Source organism: Hippocampus comes, unplaced genomic scaffold (assembly GCF_001891065.2).
Source record: "Hippocampus comes isolate QL1 unplaced genomic scaffold, H_comes_QL1_v1.1 scaffold5, whole genome shotgun sequence".
Classification (NCBI taxonomy): domain Eukaryota; kingdom Metazoa; phylum Chordata; class Actinopteri; order Syngnathiformes; family Syngnathidae; genus Hippocampus; species Hippocampus comes.
In genome coordinates this window covers 219,769-246,433 of record NW_017805701.1, presented here as the reverse complement: position 1 = coordinate 246,433, position 26,665 = coordinate 219,769, and the positions used below count along the sequence as shown (strand labels likewise).

General features: G+C 48.6%; 1 protein-coding gene across 2 annotated transcripts; it reads left to right on the top strand.

Annotated features, from left to right (window-relative positions):
- Positions 1–617: 617 nt before the first annotated feature.
- Positions 618–26,665, top strand: ncoa1 (nuclear receptor coactivator 1). 2 transcript variants are annotated; one of them, XM_019882746.1, is made up of 22 exons: positions 618–1,643; positions 8,865–9,047; positions 11,845–11,950; positions 14,126–14,292; positions 14,378–14,484; positions 14,564–14,741; positions 15,273–15,455; positions 15,533–15,625; positions 16,137–16,277; positions 16,629–16,776; positions 16,842–17,808; positions 18,194–18,412; positions 18,626–18,947; positions 19,308–19,493; positions 20,116–20,230; positions 20,376–20,544; positions 21,127–21,450; positions 21,603–21,728; positions 22,444–22,879; positions 23,459–23,618; positions 23,741–23,933; positions 24,194–26,665. In XM_019882746.1, exons 3-22 carry the CDS (start codon positions 11,862–11,864, stop codon positions 24,380–24,382), a joined length of 4,512 nt encoding a protein of 1,503 aa, XP_019738305.1. In that variant the 5' UTR covers positions 618–1,643; positions 8,865–9,047; positions 11,845–11,861; the 3' UTR covers positions 24,383–26,665. The 2 variants fall into 2 exon arrangements, with proteins under 2 accessions (XP_019738305.1, XP_019738304.1); XM_019882745.1 differs by having other exon boundaries at positions 24,185–26,665.

Genomic DNA, 26,665 nt, shown 5'->3' with positions numbered 1-26,665 from the left:
ACGTGGCATCTGTAAATGTGGTGTTTACAGTGGAGTGCCTCATCTCAAATCGACGCCCTGTTCTGATGTGGCATCAGAAAGGCTGATACTAATACTGACTTTTTTTTTCTGCAAAAATGCTGCTGAGATCCACCGACCATAATACCTAATTAAGATTTCAGGTTCCTTGTCTTTGAGCGTACTTCATATTCGAAGGTGCTTGTCTTCAAGTGTACCTTTGGATTATAAGGAACGAGTCTGTTAAACATATTTAAGGTCCTACCGTACATGTAAGTGTACTTCAGGTTTATATGATGTTTAAATGTACTTCAGGTTCTAAGGTAGTTGTCTTTCAGTGTACTTAAGGTTGGAAGGTGCTCATCTTTAAGTGGACCTTGAGGTTCTAAGCCAGGGGTGTCAAACTCCGGTCCTGGAGGGCCGCTGTCCTGCATGTTTTCCAAGTCTCCCTGTTGCAACACACCTGATTCAAATGAACAGGTTCAATGTCAGGTTTCCGCAGAGCTTGCTGGTGATCTGATCATTTCAATCAGGTGTGTTGCAACAGGGAGACTTGGAAAACATGCAGGACAGCGGCCCTCCAGGACCTGAGTTTGACACCCCTGTTCTAAGCCAAGGTAACCGTGTTTAAATGTGCTTCAGGTTCAGGTTGTTTTTGTAAGGTACTTGTAAGTATACTTCAGATTCTCAGGCACTCTTGAAAGTGTTTTCTGGTTTCCAAGGCACTCGGGTACTTTCCATTTAATCAAACAATCCTTTACATGTAACATTTGATTCCTGCGGTAGAATTTTACCACTCAATAGTGTCGGGACAATAAAAAATAATCTTGTTAAAAGACGGCCAATCACGGTCTCGAATTCAACATTCTTGCGTGATATTTCGACGCATTACATGAGTCAGGTAACGTTTTCTCATGCTTCTGCTCATGAGCGCGCACGCAGGCTCGGCGCGCGCGCTCCCGCAGCCCTGTTTGTTTGTGTTGGAGCGAGAGAGCGAGAGAGCTTGGAAATGGCGGAGAGCGCCGAGCAAAGTGACAACTTGGCTTCGCGACCTGGGCCACCACGACGCCCGCGCAGTCTTGGACATACACGGGAGTGACACGCCGAGTCGCCCCACCACCACCACCAGCAGCGCGGACTGGAAGACTCCAGGCGGGCCTACGGGGAATTTTTTAGCGGGGTCCAGCGCGGTCTGATTGCTTAGCCAAGCTGGCTAGCTGCGGCTAAGCTAACTGACGTTGAGGCTCGCTGGCTTCGAGTCGTGTGTGATTTCCCCCCCCCTCCCCTTTTCTCCTCCACGCAAGCTTGTTTGTCAACAGACGCCGATGGCAACTTGCTAGCCAGCTTGCTAATCACAACAAAAAGCCCAATTTAGGCGAATCCTTTTTATCGGATGTTACGTGTCAGCCACTGCTGAGCGAGTGTAAAGTTACCCACCTAAAGTTAGCAACAGACAAACACCCCAAAAACAGGCCAACGTTATCCGTCACGCAAGTTAAGTTAGCTGCATCTCGGCTAACTGGCTGTTGTTGGACGCCCCGCAATAGCGGGGAGGCGCGGCGGACTGGGTGGGGGAAGAAAACAACAACCGTGGAGCGGCTGCGAGAGCGCGCCGGGAGGACGACGCCTGCTTGTGCCACAACAAGGTAAGCCAATTGAGCAAAGGGTGCTGTGTGCTGTTGACATCCACGATGGGACCCGGCCGCTGCAGCGCGGCCTCCCACGGATGATTCCTTGCCTAGCTTGGACGCCGTGCGCGTGTACGTGCGCGCTAACGTCCCCCCCCCCTTTCCTCTTGGCCCACCTGTAAATTAATCAGATTCTTACGTAAGCGCACCAGAGCAGCCTCACGCTGTCCTTGCCACCAGAATTTAAGCTGCTGTTGTTTTTTTTTTCTCGTCTTCATGACCTTCTTTTTGGCTTGTTGTGGTTCGAGGCTAATCTGTGCTGTGGAAGAAAGAGGCGCTGCAACATTTGCATGTGTGCAGGCATGGTGTTAGCATCAGCTAATTGAGCCAGTGGATACCTTAATTGGCTTCAAAAGCCTCCCAAAGAGGCACTGATGGATTGTTGTGGACGTTTGTTTGATAAAGAACGCTTCAAGACTAGTAGCTCAGTACCCGAGGTGCCCACAAAAAAAAAAAAATACTCGACCCGAAGTCTACTTAGTTGATATATTCTAAAATATGAGTATTGCACAATAACCACCCTGCAATTTTGCAGCTTGGCATGCTTCAATCAAAACTTACTTACTCTTTGTGTCCTCAAGCCGAAGCCACAAAGGTATTGTTTGTGGCGTCTTGGTGCCAGAGAACTTTGCTGCAGTGAGTTCAGGAGCTTTCATGAGACAACAGTGGTGCAGTAAAAGGCTAATACTGGAAAACCTCAAGCAATCATTTTCCTCAGGACCACGAGTCCACGTGAACCGGGTTGAGCGAGGCCTGTGCGGTGTGTCGTCAGGGCGTTCTAGAACCTGTAAAATGGTCAAGAATGAGATATCAAGGAATTTGTATCAAACACAGAGACATGTACCTAGCACCTCCTGCACTTAGGGGACTGGTACCTTAGAACGTTAACATGGGTGCTCCAAAGTGAGTATTATCAAAGACGCCCAAGACAAAGGTTGTGTTTACGCGATACGCCGACTTGTTTTTGTCAAGCGCACGTTTGATTGTGTGTGTGTGTGTGTGTGTGTGTGTGTGTGTGTGTGTCTCGCTGGGCCTCTGGAGGTTAAGATGTCGTCAGATAAATGTGTTCAGCTATCTGCAGCACAAAAAGGTGCGCGGGAGCTTGAGACGGCGACTTCATCCGACACCCGTTTTTTTTTTTTTGTTTTTTTTTTAAAGTGCGCGGGCGGCTCAAAGCAAAAATGTCATTGGTGAGCAAAGTTGAGTGGGTAAGCGATATCTGCTGTGGAATTCCTCCACACTAATCTCTCCAAACAGAAAGCTGGGGGTGGGGGGGCCAGCGTGAGGTTGTGTTAAGTGGATCCCTCCGCAGGGTCCAGTCGTTGTTTGGATCCTTGGGAGTTTTACTGTTACTCTTGGGATGGAGCTTTGGAGCAGCTGGTGATTTTTGTTGTTGTTGTTGTTGTTGTTGTTTTTGTCATCTCAATGTCACCACGGCCCGCCGAGGACGTTCATTTTCAAACAAAGCGTTCCTCCTCGCCCGGGTTCTTGTCGTGTTGTTAGGCGAGAACGCAGACTCCAGGAAGTAGACTGTGGCCGAGGGTCGCCAGCCAACGTTCAAGTCACAATGCTTTTTATCAACATTATCATGAAATTAGGATAACATGAAGTGTTGGCGAAGACAAGCACCTTTAGAAAGTATCCAAAAAACTTTCAAACTAGTACCTTAGAACCTGATATACTCTTGAAGACAGTTGAAGACTATTTTAGTACCTCAAGTACAATTAAACATGAGTACCATAACAACCTTAGTACTTCAATAACTTTACACCCTGAAGTAGTTCTAGACGAGTACCCAAGTCCACTTATGGCAGTGCCGAAGAGTCTAAATGAAACTAGGACCCGAAGAACCTGAAGTATGGCTTGACTGATACCGTAGCACTTCAACTACTACTTGGAAGAGTCATACACAAAGCGTAAAATGCACTCGGATACGACTACCATAGAATCTGAGGTTCTCTTCCTTTTTTTTTTTTTAAATTGGTGAAACAGCAGCCCTCGTTTCACCGAGGCCATCCATTCAAAAACGAAGCACTCTCACCGTCGGAGCCCTGCAGCTTCTCCTGTGTGTCACTTGACTCCAGGAAGTAGTCTGATTCCATCGTCTCGAGACCGTCGAGGGAGGCCAGTTGCCCTTCATGTCACTATGATTTTTATTTTTTTTAAATCAACACGCTCAATCAGCATCCGAGCCTCGCCGCCAGAACTTGGCTGCACTTGACTCAGCGGCTTTAATCGCCCGCGCGGCTTCCGGCCTGCGCGGTGCCGTGTCAAGTTAAGTCAGACTGCAGTGGCATCTGCCGGACGTGAACATGGAAAAGTTTGCGCCCGCTGTTAGTTAGTTCGTTCGCAAGCAGCCTTTGGAAGGTTGTTAATGGGACATTTCTATCGCGACGCTATTGCTGCCTGACCCCATGTCAGATGTTAGGTCGGTTCGGTAAATCCCCCGCTATTAGCAAGCAATTGATTGTCTCTACGGCTTTCACAAATACAAGGCAACAAAATGCTGACAATGCAGAAGACATCAGCGGTAATTACGTGCGATCTGTACAGTGTGTAAGAAATGATAAGTTTAATGATGTCAACATGGGTTTCCCGGCAATGTAGAAGTTGATGATGATGATTTGGAGTCATGTAGTATGATTAGGCTTTGGCTGGTTACCATTTAAAAAAAAAAAAAGTTAACTGTTTCAAACCCACCGAAACCTCACGTCAGCGGTTTGATCTTTGGTGGTGAGAGCAGTCGGTAGTCCCACGAATTTGCCCTTGTCGAAAAGTCCAGGTGCGGCTGTTGCGTAGAGGTAGATGTGTCACGTGCTTTCAGAGTGGCTGCTTCACGTGGGGGGCAATAGCTCCAATACAAAATTACATTTCGGAAAGCAGCATCCGTTACTCCTCGACAAATTCAACGTCATGAAATGAACGTTTACAAATTGCTACGAGAGTTATCGCGTCTACAACCGCTGAAATTCCAGTTTCGCCTTGCTCCTAACTAGCTAACAAGCTAACCAGCAAGGCTAAACATCAGCTTGTGTAACTTTGCAAGTGGAGAAGAGAAGAGACAGAGCGACCCGTTTTCTAAGAAACAAGCATTTTTACTGTCGTACGACATTTTATTGACGGGGGGGGGGGAAATCAACTGTTTATGTTCTTAAATTTTGCCACATTAGCTTGGCTTCCGGTTAGCATACTCAACAAATTCAAGGTCATGAAATGAACATTTGCAACTCGCTATGAGAGTTAGCGCGTCTACAACCGGTGAAATTCTAGTATGGCCTTGCTCCTAACTAGCTAACAAGCGAGCTAGCAAAGCTAAACATCAGGTTGTGTAACTTTGCAAGTGGAAAAGAGAAGAGACAGAGCTACCCGTTTTCTAAGAAAAACATATTTCTACTGTCGTACAACATTTTATTGAGGAAAAAAAAAAATCAACTGTTTATGTTCTTAAGTTTGGCCACATTAGCTTGCTCCCGGTTAGCATACCGAATGTGATAGCGGCCCATTGCGATGGGAATTTCTCAACGTGGAAATGACGCATTCTGTCCCCTTTTTTAAAATAACATCGGGGATAGAAATATGAGTTGATACGACGCCTTTCCCAAGGGGAAGTCCACAAAAACGCCGATTGCATTCTCACCAGATGTGAACGAGCGGGAACGAAATAGCATCCACAGTATGTACAGCGTCCAAGGCATGAGTTGAAGTCTAAATGCGTTATCATGAGTGTCCTATGACTCTGATTATGAGCAATATGATAACTACAGTATGCCCAGTGTCCTATGCTCTCTCTCCCCTATGGTCTTGTGCTCTCCCGACCACATGATCGCCACGCCGTCCTCGCGTGAACCTGCCATAGATGCATTATATGTTTTATTTAGACCGCCGCAGAAACATACGTACGTGCCTTTCCCCCCTACGCCTGCACCGGATTCGGCTCGGACGTGAATCCTCTTGGATTTATTTGTTTAGTAGATGAGCCAAACGCGTCATTTGGCCTTTATTTATTTTTTTTATTATTATTTTGTTTCCATCCTCGGAAAAAGGCTTGATGGCTATATTGGTGCCGCGCTTTCCAGCCGCGGGACACAATCGAGCGTTTTCATCATGTCGGAGGCCCCGGGCCCGCGCGTCGCGTCGACGCGTAACCGATCGGTCTCTCGTAGCCTGGCTTGCTGCTGTTGTGTTGTTGTCGTTATTGTTGTGGTATGCCCTCTCTCTCTCCATTTTGGATTCAGTGTGAGACAGCGAGCCGACCCCCCTCCCTCAACACCCCCCAAGACGCACAAAAGCACAAAGCCGCAAAAGACGAAGAAGAATGGCGTGCCGCAGCCCCCTTGCGACTTTATTTTCCTGCGGTTTGTAAGCGATGGCCGTCATTGTCAGCCCAAGACTGATGGCATGCGAGGCGTGGAGAAAAAGGACGGCGAAGGCAGCGAGGCGGCAGGCGGAGAAATTGATCGGGCCATTGAGACAACGGCGTGACATATTGTTGCCTCCAAAAAGCCTCCACGTATGTGCTGCTCCGGCACAGTAAACAAGATGAGGAGTCGTGAAGTGGTTGAACGGTTGGAATGCGCTGCTGGGCCAGGGGACAAAATATAGATTTGATCTTACACAATCCTCTCTCTCTCTCTCTCTCTCTCTCTCTCTCTCTCTCTCTCTCTCTCTCTCTCTCTCTCTCTCTCTGTGCCTAAGAGGCACGACAGATGACCCTCAATCCATCACGTAAACCGACGCCATGATACCGAGGCCATATAAGAAAAAAAAAATGGCCACAAACCCCATTTTCTCTTTTTCTAACACTCTTTTGAAAAAAAAAAAAAGTATTCCTCCTCTTTTTTGGCTCGCACCGTTCTCCAAAAAAGAAGCAAGCCGCGCTGTTTCTTTTTCCATGCCCGGTTGAAGTTACTGTCAAGCTGTCGCGTCGCGCAAGAGAATTGTTAACGTCGTCTGTTAGCTTAATGCTAAAAGTGTGCTGTGCATCGCCATAGACGGGCGAAGTGAAAGAAGATGGTCGCTCACAAACTCGCGATGTACTGTCGCGCGGGCGTAAACGACGAAGCGACGACGAGCCACCGCGGCGCAGGTGAACTTCATTTGACCTCTGAACCTTCAAATGTTTCAGTACTTTTGCTGTTCTCTTTTCTCAAATTAGCCGAATGGCAACATTTAGAATGATGCCCACGATGCCTTTCTGTGACTCTTGCGGTCTCCGTATTTCTGTCGCAACCTCGCCGACGATGCTTTGGGACACGCTCAGCTCAGTTGGCCTGTTGCCAAAGTCAAAGGCGTCAAAGGTGTCAAGTGGTTCGCTTCGGTTTTGCAACATTACGTCCTTATCCGAGATTATCAGCGCTCGCTTTATTAGTGGCCCCGTTGTGACCTTGCCGAAACAAAACAAACGATTGTAAAACTGTGACGGAGCGAGTAGTGCGGGTTCGGATTGAGATGACGAAACACGACACTTCGGCGTCCTCTTGTTCCCTTCACAGTCCAAAAAAAAAAAAAAAAAACCTCGACAATTGGCCACCTCATCGATCCAAATCGATGCGGCATTGGCGGGAGACCTCACGTCATGCTTGAACCCCTCAAGACAGAAAAAAAACAATTCCCCCGAGGTAGAGAAGAGCGCAGACTCACTAAATCGTACAGTCGGACCTTTTCCAGGGCTCGCCGTCATTGATGCAGTTGCGTTTGCTCGGCTAACCTCATTATCCGCAACAGAAGCGTGACTTCACACACAAGAAACCCTTTTTTTGGGTTTTTTTTTTTGTGCGCTCATGTGGTGCTCAGTTGGATGTGCAAGCAGGCAGTTAATGACTAAATAACAACGCCCAATTAAAGGTCATTTATTTTTAATTTCAGGGGCGTGTATCAAACCGGTAGCCCTTTGCACTCATCCTGAGGACAGCAGAAAGGTCGGCGACCCCTCTGAAAGACCTTCGAAAACAAAAGTACTCAGAAAGATTGAGTACCTTGGGAGTCGAGAGTACGCTTCAATGGTTGTATCTTGGTACCTTGAAGTACTCCTGAAAAGTTGCACCGTTTGATTCCGAAGTACACGTCGCCGTAGCGCTTCACCAGAAATACCAAATGTCAAGCGGTCTCAATCACGACGGCCAATCAGGTTGTTCCGGTGACGGCGAATTCATCACAAAGTTCATCTAAAACGCGGCGCGGGTTCCTATCGAGTGAAGGAAAGCACGCATTCAAAGCTCTAATTGCAATCCAGCCGGTCCGCTGTCATTAGCTCAATAAACAAGCATAAAAAGCACGTCGACGCCTTGAGGAAATGCGGCCACAATGACTGCGCTCGCCAATTATCTAACGAGATAAATGATTACGCAATCAAATGGGCGAGATGGGACAAGTCATGCGTACACGGCTTAACATTTGTAAAATACTTTTTCAATTTGACGTCACACCTCCAACCCGGATTATAATAAGCACGTCGGAAAACGGACCGATTGTCATTCATTTTTTTGGGAAATGATTTCGCCTATTCGCGTATTCCGTAAGTTGCACCGGCCATAAAATACAGAATAAAGAAGAAATAAAACATATTTAAGTCACACCGGAGTCCAAGTCGCATTTTTGCAGGAAATGTATTGGATAAAATGCAACGCAAAGAACAGACGTGTCATCTTGAAAGGCAATTAAAAAACTAAAATAAAGAGAGAACAGGCTGAATAAGTGTACGATATGCTAACGTTACATGATGCAGAAAAAAACGAACTGAGAACGTGCCTGGTATCGTCACGTAACATATGAAGAGTTATCCCGATAACTAGAGCATGAAGAACATGCTAACAAGTTCACCAAACCATCAGTGTCTCTCCAAATCACGAAATCCAATGAAATCTTCATCTTCGGTGTCACTTGTAAACAACACCGTCAAATCTAGAGGTAGTGAGAGCGGCGCTTCCGGCCTAGAGCGCCCTCTTGTGGCTCAACGTGAAAACGATATGTGAAATGACACAATAATGTGTGAATAATTTCACACGGAAATCCCTCCAGAGTATAAATCGCACCCCGGGCTAAACTACGAAAAAAAAAACTGCGATTTATAGTCCGGAAAATCCGTTATGTAAGAGTTAAAATTGACGTCGGCACGTTTGTGTGCGACTTAAACAACGATGCAGCATCTTGACGCCGTTGTCTTTCCCGCCTCTGCCTCAGGTGCAGTGTTCCCCGCAGCGCCCGCCATGTTGCCATGTGACGGAGGGACCGCGAAACGACCGTAAGCCACCTGGACTCGCATCTACTTCGAAGCCCACCTCCTGCTCCACTGACCGGTCGCCATTTTTGCGCTGGACACAAGCCGGCCGACACATGACTCAGCCCCTGGTGACCTAGACCACCGTAGGTACCTCGCGCTTCCAACGAAGCCGCCCAAAATGGCGGGGAAGTCGCGGTCGAGATTTTCGAGCCTCGCCTCCATCTTTGTTGTCTCCCTCCAAGAACTGCCGTGCGGAAAACATTGGAGTCGCTTGGCCCCGCGCGTGTTTGTCGCTCATCAATCGCGGGCTAACGGCAAGATAAGTTTCCCCTCATTGATGAAGCCATGAGCGCGCTGACCCGACCCACCGCCTTGCACGTGATACGCTCGCCAACGGGAAGTCTTCATGTCCGTTGACTGATCGCGCGAGCTGCTAGCAGGGGGGAGTCAACGGGTGCGGCGTAGCTTTGGGGCCGTGTATACATTCCATATGGCCTCCATGTTAGAGGGCGGGCCACAGCAACACTGACTGAGCAGCTTCTCACGGGCGGCGCCGCAGCTCCCGCCGTTACTCTCTGACTCGCAACGCCTATTTGGTACGCTCATCCGAACTAGGCTTGCGCGGTAAGCAAGTACTCGAAAAGTAGCGCGATACCCCACTGTGAAAAAGGAACGATACTGTGTGGTTTCAAGTGCCGGCCGGGACTCGCGCGGAATTGTCTGGTTCTCCCACAAAGACAAGAACGAAATTGATATGAATAAAAGTATTTTGGATAGTGCTTTAAAATGTATTTCTTTTTTTTTTTTTTTTCTTTTTCAGACATTGTACTTCAAGTTAATATGGCCCGGGTACATGTGGTGTGTGTTGACTGTCGGGTTCGTAAATAAGCGCGTCAGTGGGCTCTATAGAAACCAGGCAGGCATCCCGCCCTCTGCCTCGCATTCCCCCCAAGCAGGCTCCCAACGTCACGCTGGGCCCCAAAGGAGCTTAAATCATCAACTGGGAACAATTGAAAGTTTTCAGCATACAGTGAGAAGATTAATAAGGACAACGTGTGGCAGCGTGTGTGTGCAGGTTCCTTCCTCCCCTCCCTCCCGCCGATGTCGATTCCGCGCTGCAGTTACCAGGTGGTCTTTTCCCCGCTCGCCCCCCGTTGACCATACATTTCTTTGTGTTAGGGGGAGGGGGGAAGTCAGGTGGATCTGCTCCACCGCTCTCCCGTGTTTACCTGCTCGCCCGGCTGTTGTGTGTGTGTATGTGTGTGTGTGTGTGTGTGTGTGTGTGTGTGTGTGTGTGTGTGTGTGTATCGTGTTGTTTATCGTCCTGCTGGTTTCTGGTCACATGGACCTGATGGGTTAAGTGTAACCTGTCAACTCAACACGGCAACGGCGCGAACAAGCCGGTGGGCCGACTTTATGTTCTTGTTTAAAACCAGAAGACAGGTTTGAATTCACAGAGTGACTTGTGAAATTATTGTGCCTTTCCCAAGTGCTTGAACCAGACTTAAATTGATGAAAACACTTTTGGAAGGATTCTTCTGCACCTATTCCCCCTCGTTGGCAGTTTTGCAGCTTAGAGGCCAAGCGTGCTTGCTTTAAGCTGTCTATCCCTCCCAGAGGCTTTTTACTGTCCAACTGACACCCGAGGCAAATAATCATTGTATATTTCACCACAGAATATTCACCAATTCACATCATTTTGTCCAAAGGTGTGCTAGCGGAATGCTAACATATAACAAGAAACGGAAGTTAGCATCATTATTGCAATAATAAATGCACGTTGTAACAATTGCTACCTTCACATACACGGATCAGTAACGCACACAAACAAAACATAAAACAAAATTCAATTCAACATTATGTATTTTAACACCAGAAGCATCACATTTCAATTTTCAAGTCCGCGCACTTTGCGCTAACATACCACGCGAAACGCCGCGGACGGGCGAGCAGAATTTAACTGCGCCATAAACCTTCAGACAAGTGCTCCTTTTAACACTCGGCGGAGTAGCAATGCATACAAACACGCTAATAACCCGCGAGTATGTAATCTCTGCTCTGTGTGAACAACGATACCACTTCTCATACAGTCGTATGAGAAAAAAAAAAAAATCTGAGCTTTGACCCTTTTGGAAATGTCTTAAGAAAGCCAACGTTTATACACACTCGCACGACAAAGCCTTGAAATCCACCAGTGGCGAGGGCGCAGAACGAAGGCGCGGTGGGGTTTGGGGGTGGGGGGGCTAAGCAGCTATTGTCGCAGCGACGCTAATCCCTCCTGACTAGCCTTGTTTGCATCCGACCTCAGATCACCCCTCTGACACGCTACTAACACGCAGCGCCGGGGGGAAAAAAGAGAAAAAAAGAAAGGTGCCCGCTGTGCATTAACACCGTGCCCGCGTCCTGTAAAGACCCCCACGCCGACCACCCCCTTGAGCCGCAATTGAGCCCAAGCACATTTCCATGTATATGCTTCTCTTTCGTACGTTCTCTCCGAGGACTGTTTTCATTCGTCACGCTGTGGTTTTTGAAATATGCGTCGCCGAGGCTGTTTGCCCCGTTCATAAATTAAAGGAGGAATTTCCACCGCGTCGTCGGACAAATACAGCCGACCGCACTGCATGTCACGGTTCATTATTCACACGCCTTGTCATAATATGGATTATTATTATTATTATTATTATTATTATTATTATTTTATTTATTATTATTTTTTTTACAAGTCTGTCCAGGCAAGTCTGAATTTCACATTTAATCGCTTTCCATTTGTCCTTATGGAAGTTTATACTTCAGTGCCGTCAAGCTAACCTGGAGTCAACGTTGAGCCTTTCTCCAAGCTAACGTTTTAACATTTTTTAAATTAATTAATTTTTTTGATGTGCAATTGTTGTTGCTGAGCGTCGGTCTTTGTTGCCCCCCCCCCCACCTTCCGCTTTGCAGGTCAGTCAAAACTGAAAATGAGCGCCGTCGGGGAAAGTCCCCTGGACCCTGACACGGCCGAGTCACGCAAGAGGAAAGGCTCACCATGCGACACGTCAGCGCAAAGGTAATCTCGAAGAGATCATATTTCACGTCGACCCCGCCGGTGTAACATTGAGTAAAAATTTTTTAATGTTGACATTTCTTTACTCTTCTGTTTACATATTTAGTGTTTGTACACCTGTAATTTAGCATGCACTTAATATTTGTCTACACACCTCTAATTGGCCATATTTCATGTTCATAAACCTCGGCGGAGGAGTCGTCTCATTTTTTTGATCTTTACACTGTCGATCATGACTACATTTTTTTAATATACTTCTTTAACGTCAACGCATGCTTACTGTAGCGCATTTATATATTATTCCTTGCTCTGTCCGCTCTCGTGTGCTGACACCCACGGCACTCACCCGGCCTGGTCCCGCATGTTTAAGCCACGCACATTCACAGTTATAGATACGACAGTGTACGAACGTGAGGATGGCAGCCTCAAATGGACAAAAATAATACCAACACCACACATGCACATTTTTTTTTCCTTACTGAGATTGTTGATGATCCAATTACTTGCGTTGGTAACTGCTGCTCGAGTACCAAGCTTACATTCTTGAAAATAACACCTTCGGTGTACCATACATCATGTTTACTGCCTTTACAGCAGCTCCATTATTTTGTTCTTCTCCTTCTTCCTTTCATACCTTTGCTGCTGTGAATTGGGAATTTCTCCAGTGTGAGACTAATCAAGGTTTTCTTATCTTACACACCTCTAATTTTGCACATTTGACCTTGTATTAACATTTCTGACCTTGGTGTGACGTTGACCAAAATGTGCGCATTTCTCCTATCGCATGTTGACATTGCATTTCATGTCTGCGCCCAACACGTACAGTAGCATATCGTCATCATTTTGACGCATACGTGCCTCTGTAGTGCCAAGTTGACATCCAATTCGGTGGTCTCCGTTGTTCCCGCGTTTACATCTCATTGCTTCCCGAGCCTTCTGCCCGTGTTTAACAACATGAGTGGATTAGGTTGGCCCGGGGAAGGTGTGTGTGCAGACGGCTCATCAGATCACGGGTTAGCCAAAGTTTAGCCGAAGGGTCGAGGTGGAAGCGAGGACGCTCTCTCTCTCTCTCTCTCACTCACTCACTCACTCACTCACTCACTCACACATACAAACAAACGCACTCGCAGCTCCCAGAATCAGCGCACCCGCTCTTGTGAGCCTTTTAAGGCCCAATAGCTGATGTAAGCTGATGTAACATCCCGGCTCGCATTTCCAAAAGCAACCAGTGACCTGCGCGTTCAAACTGCGCCCTCCTCCTCACCCCTTCCCCCTCCCTCCCTCCCTTCCTCCCTCTCTGGGCCACCATGCTTGTATGTTTTGGCCGTCCAATGCACTGACCTACTTTTTGCTGCTGTTGTCCTCGTTCGCTTACACACAGACACACACGCGCGCGTGCGCTCACACGTTTTGTTTTTCACGTTTACCACATATTATAGTCGCTCATTGTGAGTGGAGCAGACGGAGACGAGCGTTAAAGACGTAAGTGCTTTAACCATGTGCAGTCGCATCTATGTCCAACACGCTCATTTCCACAAAATAAAGTCTTTAAAAAAAAAAAAAAAGTTTGAAAAGGAGGTCACCTTTAACTTCCGGTGGCACATGGCAGGAAGTTGACAGCGGTCAGGAGTCACTTGTAGCCAGCGATCAGAGCTGTTCATTCTCTTTGTCTCTATCTCGATCTCTCTCTTGAGCTATCTCTCAATTTCTATTTATCTCTTTCTGTCGACGGATATTTGTTTATTTATTGTCGGTCAAAGCTTGTTTGTTTGATCAGCAGTGGCTTTGGCAAAAAAAAAAAAAAAAAAAGTAAATCTGGAGGGGCATTTCAGAACTGTCCATGTGAGCTATGAAAGGGATGTCAATATGTAAGAATGTATATTCCCTGCCAAAAGTGGCTCTAAGCGCTGCAAAAAAAGTGCCCTTCTCTCACCGCGTTTGAAAGCCTCATGTTAAATACAGCCTTGCTTCTTTGTGAAGTGTGAGTCTTTTTGGTCTGGTCAGGGAGTCGGTTTGAGCGCAGGCTTTCATGCGGTCGACCGGCGCGGGCAATGTGTCCCTTTTAAGCGCAATAAAATGGTGACCGTTACATGGGTTGTTAAAGCGGCCTTTTCTCAGGGTCCATCGGGGAGTCTGAAAAAGTCAATCCGTGGTCGGCTGTTTTTTTTTTTTCGGCAGTCTGGAGAAGCGGCGGCGCGAGCTGGAGAGTCGCTACATCGGCGAGCTGGCGGAGCTGCTCTCCTCCAACATGGGCGACATCGCCAGTCTCAGCGCCAAGCCCGACAAGTGCCACATCCTCAAGAGCACCGTGGACCAAATCCAACAGATGAAGCGACGCGAGCTGGGTGAAGGACCGCGGTTCCTCTTCCTGTTTCGTTCCACGTTTTCACCACCGACTGCTGACGCTCAGTGCTCGTCCTGCCTCCACAGAGAAAGCAGCTCTTCGCTCTCCGGATGACGCGGTGCAGAAGAGCGACATCTCCTCCAGTAGCCAGGGCCTGCTGGAGAAAGAAGCCCTGGGACCCATGCTGCTCGAGGTGAAGCGTGTCCAGTAAACCGAATCCCTGTTTAGTTCAGGGGGACACTTAAGTAAAACCACATGTTGCTCGCATCCAGGCTCTGGATGGCTTCTTCTTCGTGGTGAATCGCGAAGGTCGTATCGTCTTTGTCTCCGAGAATGTGATAAGCTACCTGGGCTACCCTCAAGAGGAGCTGATGATGTCCAGCGTCTACAGCATCCTACACGTGGGAGACCACAACGAGTTTGTCCGCAATCTGCTGCCCAAAAGTCTGGGTGAGCGTTTATGAATTGACATGATTTTGAACGTTCCACCTCAAATGTGTCATGTCCTTCATATTTAATGTCTGCTATACCTGGATCGGGCGGCCCGGTGCTCGACCTCACAGTGCAGAGGTCGTGGGTATGATCCCGGCTTCCTGTGTGGAGTTTGCATGTTCTCCCCGTGCCTGCGTGGGTTTTCTCCGGGTACTCCGGTTTCCTCCCACATTCCAAAAACATGCGTGGCTGATTGAACACTCGAAATTATCCCGAGGTGTGACTGTGAGCGCGGATGGTTGTTTGTCTCTGTGTGCCCTGCGATTGGCTGGCAACCGGTTCAGGGTGTCCTCCGCCGACTGCCCGAAGACCCTTGTAAGGATAAAGTGGAGCGGAAAATGGATGGATGGGTGGATAAACCTGAAGCATATTTTGTTTAGGTACAGAGGGCGTCATCACTGTCCAGGAGTCAAATGCTCATATCTTTATTATTACTTTTTTTTTGCCCCTGCATCATGAACTTAATTGTTTGTGTGCATGTGAGTGTAGTGAACGGCTCGCCGTGGCCTCAGGAGTCCGCCCACAGGAGCAGCCATACCTTCAACTGCCGCATGCTGAAGAGGCCGCCCGACGAGATGGACTCGGAGAACCAGGAGGCCCGGCAGCAGTACGAGATCATGCAGTGCTTCACCGTGTCGCAGCCCCGCACCGCAATGCAGGAGGAGGGCGATGGTGCGGAAACGGCCCAATGTTATTTTTTGAATGGATTTCTCTGTTCTATCAATCAAATCACCCATTTTGTGATTCAGACGTGCAAAGCTGCCTGATCTGCATCGCCTGCCGGATGCCTCGTGCCCAGCCTGTCAGCACGGAGTCTTTTATCACCAAGCAGGACCCGACAGGTACCATCTTCATCTAGGCCACAGGTGTCGAACTCAAGGCCCGGGGGCCAGATCTGGCCCGCCACATCATTTTATGTGGCCCGCGAAAGCAAATCAAAGTTGTCAACTTTCATGATGCTTGCTAAAATCTCTCCCAAAATTTCAAATTCTCATTTGTAATAAATAAGACTGATACTGTAAGCATTTTCTTGTTCCCAAACCCGTCATTACAGTAACTTAAACAATTGGTGAATAAACTTATTCTTGACCTCTTTATATGGTTTCAGTCATAACGGCCCTCCAAGGGAAATTGGAACTAAAATCTGGCCTGCGACAAAAATGAGTTTGACACCCATGATCCCGGCCCTTGCATGAAAAACTGAAAATAGAGTTTTATTTATTTATTTATTTATTTTTGGAGAGGGGTGACAAAAATCAAAGATTTTATTTTAAGGCCATGCCCATCCTTAGGTGAAATTGTCGTGATTTCATGTAAATAAACCGACGTGTGTTTTGTCGTTGGTCCTCTCAGGGAAGATCATCTCCATCGAGACCGGTGCTCTGCGGGCGACTGGCCGGCCCGGCTGGGAGGACCTGGTCCGGAAGTGCATCTACGCCTTCTTCCAGTCGCAGGGCAAAGAGCCCTCCCATGCCAAAAAGCTGCTACATGAGGGTGAGAGTCCATCCGCTTGAGCCAGTCTTTCGTCTTTACGTCGTTGCAGGCTGGGGTTGCAAAGGGTCGGAAAATGACCGGTAAATCTCGGTCTTCTTTCCGTCGCAAAAATTTGAACAGGGGTGTGTCGACTTTTCAGCCATTTTTTTTGTATTTGTATGAAAGTCAGGATGCTGCAAATTGTATTTCCCTCACCTGTTTTTAAGTTCTCGAACAAGAGCCAGTTTTCAAGTTTGTGTATTCTTGTTTTAGTGCCCTTAATTTCAAAGGAACGTTTCCGGGTTCCCAGAATTCACAGAACTTTGCAATGCCAATGCTGAGTCAACTTTTTTGTTGTCTGTTGGCGCCCAGTGATGAGCCACGGCGCCGCCATCAGCCCGCTGTACCGCTTCGCCTTGAGCGACGGAACGCTGCTCAGCGCTCAGACCCGCTGCAAGTTCTGCTGCCCCCCAAACCCGGACGTTCAGCCCTTCATCATGGGCATTCACACTATTGACAGGTACCGGCACTCACGTTTGTGTTTATCTGCCGGATGAACTTTACTGACTAGTGCGCCGTCCCCAGGGAACACAACACTGGTAGCTCTCAGGAAAACTCGAACCCCAGCCTTCAGCCAACTCTGGGCAACCTCGCCCAGACGCCCTCGCCGGTCCTCGCCACCGGCAGCAACTCAAAACAAACCTCAGGCCCCGCCGCCGCCTCAGCCTCCTCCGCCCCCTCCGCCTCAACGGGGCTTCACCCGGGCAACAGCAGCGTCTCCTCGCAACGACTGAACCCGGCCGCCGGCTACTTGCCGCCCAGCCGGACGCGTCCCCAGCAGGGCAACTGCCCGTCGCCTCTCAGCAGCCCCGCCACAGCCGCCCCTACCTCGTTTATGTCGGCTGCCGTGTCGCGGGCCAGTCCCGGACTGGCCGGGAGCCCGAGGGTGCCGGGCCTCCACTCGCCAGCGGGTGCACTGAACAGACAACACTCTGGCGGCGACGCTAGCAACGCCACCCAGGTCGGGTCAAAAGTATGCTTGTCCAGACAAGCCGGGACCCCCACCGGTTTCTCCTCTTCCCGGCCTGGAGCGGAGGGAGGGGTACAGGACTCCGTCAAAGCCCCCCTGCCCTCTAGCACGCCGTTGGCTCATCTCAGACTTCATCACTCGCTGGACAGCAACGGGACAGGAAGTGACACGAGTGACGTCCACTGCACCTCGTTGCCTCATCCCAAACCCTCTCCCGGTCCTCAGTGTCCCGCCTCCCACAGCACACTGACGGAACGGCACAAGATCTTACATCGACTGCTCCAGGATAGCAACGACTCACCCACCCCTGCCGCCATCACCACCACCTCCACCGCCACCACCTCCACCTCATCCTCCTCCGCCACTGCCACCACGTGTGAGGACATCGTCAACAGAAGCGAGGTGGAGATCAAAAAAGAGCCGCCATCCAGTCCCCTGGTGAGCGCGGCGCTGCAGCGCTCGACTTCCAGAGAGCCGCAGGACCATCAGCTGCTGCGCTTTCTGCTCGACACGGACGAGAAGGTGAGAGTAACAATTCCAGCTACTCTCAAGCGTTTTTTTTTTTTTTTGTTTTTGTTTTTCTCAATTGTTAGTAGAGTGATATAGAGACCGTCTGGCAAAATATTTGAGATGCAGTTAGCTTGATGCTAACATATCACAGGAAACACCATAGACAGGCAAACACAAATTAGCATACATGTTATGCGGTAATGACACGCCTTCGAACCACTGCTTCATGAACACACAAGAGCAGCAACACATACAAAACAGAGCATACAACAAAATTCACAGCAAGGCATTTTCGCAAGCATTTCTGAATAAGGGATGTCCAATCTTTGCAAACTATTTGCTCTAATCTGACAGCGACCACTGACTATGTTGACTGCGAGCTAATTTGTCTTTGCAGGATTTGGGAGACCTCCCTCCCCCCTCGGCTCTAAGCCTGCAGACGGTACGAGTGAAGGTGGAGAAGCGAGGCGCCGGGGAGGCGTGCGCGGCCGCCGTGGGTGCGGGCCTCGCCTCCAAGACGGGCGGCCCGGGTTGCGTCAGCCCCAAATCGAGTCCCATTGGGGAGAGACGGCGAGACAGCCGGCGAGACAGCCGGCGAGATAGCCGAGACTCGACGGTAACTTTTTCTTGTCGGCTGACTATGGCTATGATGTTTGGAATTAGCAGTAGCGGTGCAGCGTTAAGAAAAAAAAAATGGTGGTTAGTTGCATTTCGATTCTATCTCCTTAAATTCATTTTCCCACAATTCCCCTGTTCACGCTCCTGCCGTTTTTCATCCGCCGCATCGTTGCTCTTCTCAATTGTTGCTCTTTCACCCTCTGCCCCTCAGATGTCCAGCGGCGCCTCTGACACAGAGGCCCTGGTCCAGCTGCCCCCTGCCCCGAGAGGCCAGAGTGTGGCCAAGCAAGGTGCCGACGACGCCGCCGTCGCTGCCGCCGCAGGCCCCCAGCTCCACTCTCCGGCCCCCCACACCCCGGGGCAGCTCCAATCCCCGGGGCCTCCGCTGCAGTCTCCGCTGTCACAGCCCCGCTTGCAGTCGCCGTCGCCGCAGCTCCACTCGCCGTCGCCCAAGCTCAAGCTGCAGTCGCCCACCCAACTGCAGCCCGGCGGCGGCGGCATGAAGAGGGAACCACCTGGCACTCCGAACAGAGGTAGGCCTTAATTCTGGTGTGGATAATGCGAGGCGGGAGGGGCGGGGGGGTATTCTAGCTGTCAAATATAACAAGAACCAGAGTAGCGTCATGACGGTGAACCTCCGCCAGACCCTCCCGCAATTGCTTCAAATCAACAAAGTCCTTTGTTTGTATTCATTTTATGAAGCACTCTCATCTGAAAACAAAATAAGGACATTCACTCATTCCCTCCTCCCGAATCACTTCAGTAGACAATTTTTTTTTTTTTTGTGGGTGAACTTTATTGTGAACGATGTAGTCCACTCGATAAAAATACCCATTTCAGAAGTAGGAAATGAGTGAACGCTTCCAAATGGCACCCTGCATGTGTTTCCCCAGCCAGTAATGATGGCGGCCCCGCTTCAGCCTCCAATCTCCAGAATCAGTCGGCCTTCGATTTTTGCAGTCCCTTGACTCCGAGCCAGGTCCAAGGAAAGGGGCAGGGAGACCTCTTCCAGGCCCCCAAAGACAGCGGCAGCCCCTTCCCCGAGGCAGAAATTGTCAACCCATTCAACTCAAGCACTGGTACGTAATTTGACACATGTAGTCTCTCACTGGGGGGGGAACGAAAAAAAAAAAACAATGAAGTGGATCTCAAGTTGCATGCACGGGATCACTGTGAGGCAGATGTGCATTCTGTCACATCCATGTGGGGCAACAACAATAACCTGGCGCTCATTTGCACCTCGGTGTTGACAGCGGCAGCCTCGCTAATGATAAATGAGGTTTACGTTGCCTAAAACCAAACAGACGATTACGGCGCAGGCAAAAAATCAAATGCAATGTTTTTGTGATGTATAAAAAAAAAAAAAAAAAGAAGAGCAACTTTTCCCATTAATGTGGCCTTTACTGGACAACAAAAAAAAAACAAAACAAAAAGAATTTAAGAGGAAAAGTACAATTACACTGAGAAAAAAATATATATATATATATATATATATATATATAATATTATTACTTTTTTTAAATTAATTTCAGATGTTCTAGTAGGCTGTCCAATGAAGCTTTAGAATCTCCTTATTTGTTCTTGACTTTCAAAATTTTGTTCACAGAACCCGTAAAAAAATTTTTTTTAAAAATGGATACCTACTGTGGACCGCCCCTGTTTATGGTTGCCCTTTCCAACTTTGTTGCTTCACCCACTCAGGCCCGACCAAGTTGGACTTGGCTGACTCGCAGTTCCAGCCTCTTTCTCTGTCGGACTCGTTGTCCTTCGATGCCCTGGGAACGCCGTTGCAAGCGCCCCTCACCTCGCCCCAAGAGTGAGCATCACACACGCGCACACAATAAAGCAGTGGCAATGCACAGACATTGTTTTCAGTGCGTTCTGCCACCCGCAAGTACGGTGACGCCCCGTTGTTGACTACAATTATGAAAACATCTAAGCGCATTGTTGTTCTTGAGCAGGCAGCGCGTACCCTGTACGCTGGATGAAGTCCTGGGTCCGCCGCCCACGCCCGAGGCCCGGAATGACGAGAAGGCTCTGCTCGAGCAGCTGGTCTCCTTCCTCAGCGGCACTGATGAAAGTGAACTGGCCGAGTTAGACAAAGCCCTGGGCATCGATAAGCTGGTGCAGGTGCGGAGTGTCTGACTTCCTGCCTTGGAATGTTATTCACAGCGTTTCACTCGACCCACACACATTTTGTTTTATGCTCCAGCCATATTTCAAAATGGATTAAATGTAGTCTGTTCCTCAGAATTTTACACACAACTCCGGATGGATGGAAATTCATATTTCTGAAACACACTCATATGCCACAAGATGGCGCCAAAGCCCTGTCTAAATGGGAACCTAATAATGTCCAGTAAAAGGTCCAAGGAAGTGGAAAGCTGCTTTTGTGTATCTCAGGAAGGAGCCTGGGTTGCTCCCGAGAGTGTTTGCCACATCTTCATGTTTATGTACATTGAAGGAAAGTACATCTTGATATTTTTTTTTCCTCCAAAAAAACCCCATTGAAGAGCAAGTGGGATTCTGTATTTGGTGCACGCATTTGAGAGATTAAAAATCATTTCTTCATTTTTTTGCATTAGGCTGTAACCGACCAAAATACGGACGAAATGAAGCACTGTGAATACTTTCTGCTTGCACACAAATTGCACCGTTCTCAAGTGGTCTCTTGGTTCCTGACATCTGGGCTTGACTTGTCCCTCCACACAGGGTGGCTGCTATGACCTCATGCCCCAAAGCTTCCCAACTCAGCAAGTCACTGCCACCGGACTTTCTCTGGACCCCAAGCTGCCCTCCTACACCTCCCAGTTCACGCCGCCCGCTCAGTTTCCGGCCGAACTGGCCACCATGGGGCAGCAGCAGGCGCTGGGCTACGGGGCCGCCCGGGGGACGTTCCTCGGCGGGGCTCCCGCGGCCGTGGCGGGTCTCCGGCCGGGCATGAGCCGTCCTCCGCAAGGGATGGGCCCCCAGCCGCGGCTGCCACCCAACCAGCTCCGGCTGCAACTCCAGCAAAGACTGCAGGGTCCTCAGCAGGTGAGAGCAAAGACGCAGTTCACATTTTGGGACTTTGATGGGTACGTACAGAGTGTATGCGGGCCTTATTCACCTCCTCTTTTCTGTCCCTCCTAAGGTTCTTTAATTATCCTGTCCATGTCTGATATCTCGCCTTTCCCTTTCATCCTTAGCTCCAGAACCGTCTGGCACTGAATACGTTCCCTGGAGGAGGAGGAGGAGGAGGAGGAGGAGGAGGAGGCCAGCACATGAACATGGCTGTTCGTCTGGGGGCGCCGCAACCTCAAATTCCTTCACAGGTGAGCCACCTGTGCAGCCGTTGGCCTTCAGAGACGATCTGAAACGTGACTTCTGCACTTCTCAATACTGCAAGTTGTTACACTGTATGGAGGTGCATCTCCTGGAAGTAGAGGAGTGTATCAAAAAATTTTTTTTTAATTCATTAGCACATTACAACAAAAGATAAGGGCTTTCCAACATTTTCCCTGATTTTCCTCTCAGTTGTATTTTTTTTATTTTTTTTTTTATCTGTGGCTGGAATTTCATTCTGCCAAATATTAGAATCTCATTTTGACGTAAAAAAAAAAAGCCATATTGATCGGGACCGACATATATTACACACAGTGTGGAATATTATTATTATTATTTTTTTTTTTTTGGTATTTGTTAAACAATTACACAAGAAACTGGAGTCCTGTATTACATAACAAAAACTGAACATTTTTTTTTTCAATTAGGAAGAATTGACTTTGTGAAAATAATATTCAATGAATGTGACTTTGACCATATATAAATTTCAGCAGTAACATTCTGTAGTTCAATACAAACAGCGGCGCTCAATGTTAAAGTGTAGATTTGTCAAGTGAAGTTAGTTTGCATGACTAAATTGATTAGTGAATGACTGTAAAAGTGTTTCATACCTTTTTATTGGAACTTAAAAAAAGTATGACCTCCTTTTGTGTTCATGTTTAGCGAAGGAGGGGTCTTAAATTTGCCTTTGTCTTCGGTCCCCAGCCTCCATTAAACGCTCAGATGCTGGCTCAGCGTCAGAGGGAGCTGTACAGCATCCAGCACCGCCAGCGTCAGCTTTTCCAGCAGAAGGTCATGCTGATGAGACAGAACATGGCCTCCGCCGCCCCCATGGGGGGCACCGGCTTCGCCGCCCCGGCCGCAGTCGTCGCCAGGGTCCCGAAAGGGGCCAACAATAACAACAATAACAACGCGTCAGCGCCTCAGCAGCAAGCGCAGTTCAACTTCAGCGCCGGCTACATCCCGGTTTCGGGGAACCCTCCTACCTCACCCGGTCAATTCAGTGGCCCCATGCCGGGCGGGGCGCCCATCCCCGGGAGCCCCCTGGACGGCAAACTGAATAGCCAGACAACGTTGCTAGGCGGCGTACAGGCTCCTCCCTTCGGTGGCGGCTCCCCGATGCAGCAGTTTGCGGGCGCAGGTGAGTACAAACACCACCGCCTACATTCAAAATGATCATCCTCATATTTATGGTCAGATTTAAGATCCGGGCTGGAAGATTTTCCATCTCAATTAAATCCAATTTCATGATTTGAATGTAATTCCCCCTCCTCCATTTCAGATTTTCTTTTTCTCGTGATACCAAAAAAAAAAAAAAGCTTTGGAAACTGAAAATTTCCGAGAAAGGCATTTTTAGTTATGCCATACAGCGTAGTCATAGCATGGCCACATTCTGGATTTTTGGGGGGGTGCAATTTAACTAACTAAAATACAAAATTCACAAACATCCAATTTACAATTATTCCCCCCCTATGAAAAAAATGGTACTGACAACATTGAAAAAAAATTATGTATTTCAGCAACGCCTTTCTGTTTTCTGCTTCATTTCTTCCAAATCCAAACAAGCTTTGAAACAAGAAGACACGGAACTATGGGAGCCACCAAAAATTCTATCCAAAAAAAAAAAAATGCAGTCTTGACAACTAAATTCGAATGAATGAAAAAATGGCCCAGCCCACATATATATAAAATATGACCATTTACTTTGACTTCCCTGCAGCCATGGCCCAGCTGGACCCGCCTTTTCCTCCTGAGATCAGACCCTCCAGTCCACTGTTGTCGCCTCAGAACTCCACTTCCCAGAGTCCTCTGCTCCAACAATCTCCACCCCCTGGCTACCAGTCTCCAGATATGAAGACCTGGCAGCAGGCCAGCAACAGGTGAGCATTGCAGAAATACTGCCGAGATGTTGTCATTATTACCCCCCTCCTCATATTTTACCACCTGCAGAAACTGCAATGCGTTTATTTCTGCTGCTTGCTGTGTTCTGTCTGTGTCACAGCCTGTTCAGTCCGTCATCGCAGCACGGCGGGGGAGGGACGTTTGGCCAGCAGGGGGTGTACAACAACATGAGCATCACAGTGTCCATGGCGGGGGGCTCGGCCGGCGTGGGCTCCTTACCTTCCTTGGGGCAGCCGGTCGGCGGCCTGAACAGCAGCGGCGGCGGCGTAGGCCCGCTGTGTGGCGACCAGCAGGTCGGAAACAAAGAACGGGAATGATTTTCGACTATTATGAAATATTTTCCTCTTCGTGAACAAAACACGACTTCCAGGGATTTTTTGAAAGATTTTTTTTATTTGTCTTGAACTTAAAACCGAAATACAACTGAGCTCTGCTTGGGCAGTGATTCTTCTGCGTACCACTAGGGGGAGCCCGCGTTCCACAGCCTGAAAAATCACTTGTGTATTATGTCCATATGTAAGCATGTTTTTTTCCCCGTGTGCAGGTGCAGCAGGTTCAGCAGTTGCAGCAGGTGCAAGTGTTCGCCGACGTCCAATGCACCGTCAACCTGGTCGGGGGCGACTCATATCTGAGTCAGGGTTCCATAGCAGCCGCCGCCCAGAAGGGTTCCGGACCCCCGCAGGGCCCCCAGACCAGCCAGGCCCAGCAGAAGAGCCTTCTCCAGCAGCTGCTCACCGAGTGACCCCCGTAGCCACCTCAAACCGTCAGCAGACAGACCACCACTCCCACTTCACTCGTACGCCTCCTCCGGACTCGTGACAGCCTCACCTAACTTCAGGATGGATGGACGGCGTCTGGCCGCGGGTGGCGTGTAACCACTTCCCGCGCCGCCGACGCCCACGAGGACGGGCTGGCGTGGGAGGGCGCCGGCGAGCTGCCTGTCTGACAACCTGTCTGTCTGCCTCAGCCTATTGAATAGGCAGTGTTGTCTTTGCTGCTCATCAACCCCCCACCCCAGCGATCACCCACCCACCTGCTTCCTGGTTTCTGTCCAATCAGGACACGGGAGTACCTCGCAGGGGCGGTGCCCCCATCGTCTGGGCTTTTCCGTTCGCTTTTCCGGGAATGTGACGACAGAAGCTCGGTATCAGCTGGTTCTGCGACGCTCTCTCTTTGTCAGCTACACAGTGCCTGGTGGAAGTTTGAGCTTCTTCTCCTTCGTTTTTCTTCTTCCACACACACACGATTATTCGATTTGATTTTTAATTTTTGATGTTTTTCCTCGTTGTCGCTCTGCTCTCTTCATCATCGTCATCTCGATCTGACAACAGCCCGCAAAGGGCACGGTGAAGATTTTAAGGATGGGAGACAGACGGGATGCTGCTCACTTTTTATTTTGAAACTCTTTACTCTCTTATTTGTTTTTTTTTTTGTATTGAGTATAAAAGACAAAACCCGTGAGAGACTGTTGGGATCATTTATCAGTCGCGTGTTTATTAGCCCTCACCTCAGCAGCTGTGAATATGAGGCCGGCTCGGCCTCCCCTCTCTCTTTTGATTCTCTCATTTTCTATCCCGCGCTAACTCGGCCTATCAGTGTTGTTTGCCACGCTGGTGTGTGTGTGGCGTTGTACAGTACAGAAGGAAGGACATTAAAGGGTGACTCATGACAAAAAAAATAAATGGAAAATGCCCCTTTCACGCCGTGCCGGCAAGTCGAAGCAAGGAAACAAGTTTCTTTTTATGTTTGCCTGATTCGACTGCCCTCTTAAGGATTCTCGATGTAACACAGGGATTAATCAAGATGGCGACAAACATCAGCTCTCGATGCAAAAATTGTCACAAATTCAGTCATATTTCCCCGAATACGGCACGAACATTCAGCCACCGTTTTACAAACTCAACAAGTTATCCTGGCACCGTCCCTTTCACGCGGTGCTGACAAGGCAAAATAAGCACCGGTGCTATGACATTTGACTAAATCCGGCACCAGTAATGGAATTCAGACTTCCTATTTGGTATTGACCAAAGCAGCTTTGGTCCCTCCTTAGTGCAAAAGGGGTAATAAACAAAACGGCTATTCACGTCTCGCTGGTGTTTTCGCACCGGTGGTTCTTTTGTTTTTTGTTTTTTTTTCCCTGAATCCGGCACAAGCACTCGAGCCCTATTTTACCTACCCAAGATGGCCACCGGCTCCGTGTGAAAGGAGGCTATAAATGCAACAGTTATCAGAGTCATACCGTACTGATATTTAAAAAAATAAATAAAAATTGCATCGGAGGAGGAAGTAGTTCCCTGCCCCTCAAAAAAATGTGAAGAACTTCATGCAAATGTTCAAATATACCCCAACCCTACATGGCTGTTTTTGTAGTTTTAAAGCCTTCAAGGAAGCACTTCAGGCACCGCGCCGAATCAGGTGCGTATTTTTGAGGTCGTAATCGGCGGCAAACATTCTCTCACGCGCCGGCCAAACCGGTTTGTTCATCTTTTCATGCCTTGGGTATTCGCATCCTGCACTTCAGACTCCCTCAAAATCGAACGCCACCACCATGAGATGTCATTCCGCGCCCTACCTCAGAGCACTTTTATGTTACTTGGATTTTCTTACAATTACCTCATCCTCCTCTTTACCAGACACGCATGGTGCCTGGTTTTCGGACCTCGTTTCACACTGTGAACTCAGCAGTTTCTTCTTCGGTTATTTTGTTCTTATTTTATTTTTTTTACAGTTTTTATTTTTTGTATTCTGGTAACGCAGTCTCGAGCTAGCAAAACCGCAACATGCTCTTTTCGCACAACTTTAGAGACAACTTTTTTTTTTTTCCTTTTGACGACCATTTCTCCACTTTGCCGAATTTTTCTATTTGAACCACTATGTGGACAAAAGTATTGGGCCAGGCCGGAAAAAGCTGTGTCCCAATACTTTTGTCCAAATAGCGCAGGGGTGGGATAAGGGTCCTAAAATTGGTTCTTTAAGATGCTGTTATTTTTCTTAATCGTTGTCATTAAAAAAAAAGTAAATATTA

Excerpts from the sequence above, each read along its gene's own strand:
- ncoa1 (XM_019882745.1), top strand. The coding sequence starts at position 11,862 with ATGAGCGCCGTCGGGGAAAGTCCCCTGGACCCTGACACGGCCGAGTCA. Across the intron at positions 16,777-16,841 it reads GGCATTCACACTATTGACAG|GGAACACAACACTGGTAGCT; the intron begins GTACCGGCACTC and ends CGCCGTCCCCAG. Across the intron at positions 18,948-19,307 it reads ACCTGGCACTCCGAACAGAG|CCAGTAATGATGGCGGCCCC; the intron begins GTAGGCCTTAAT and ends GTGTTTCCCCAG.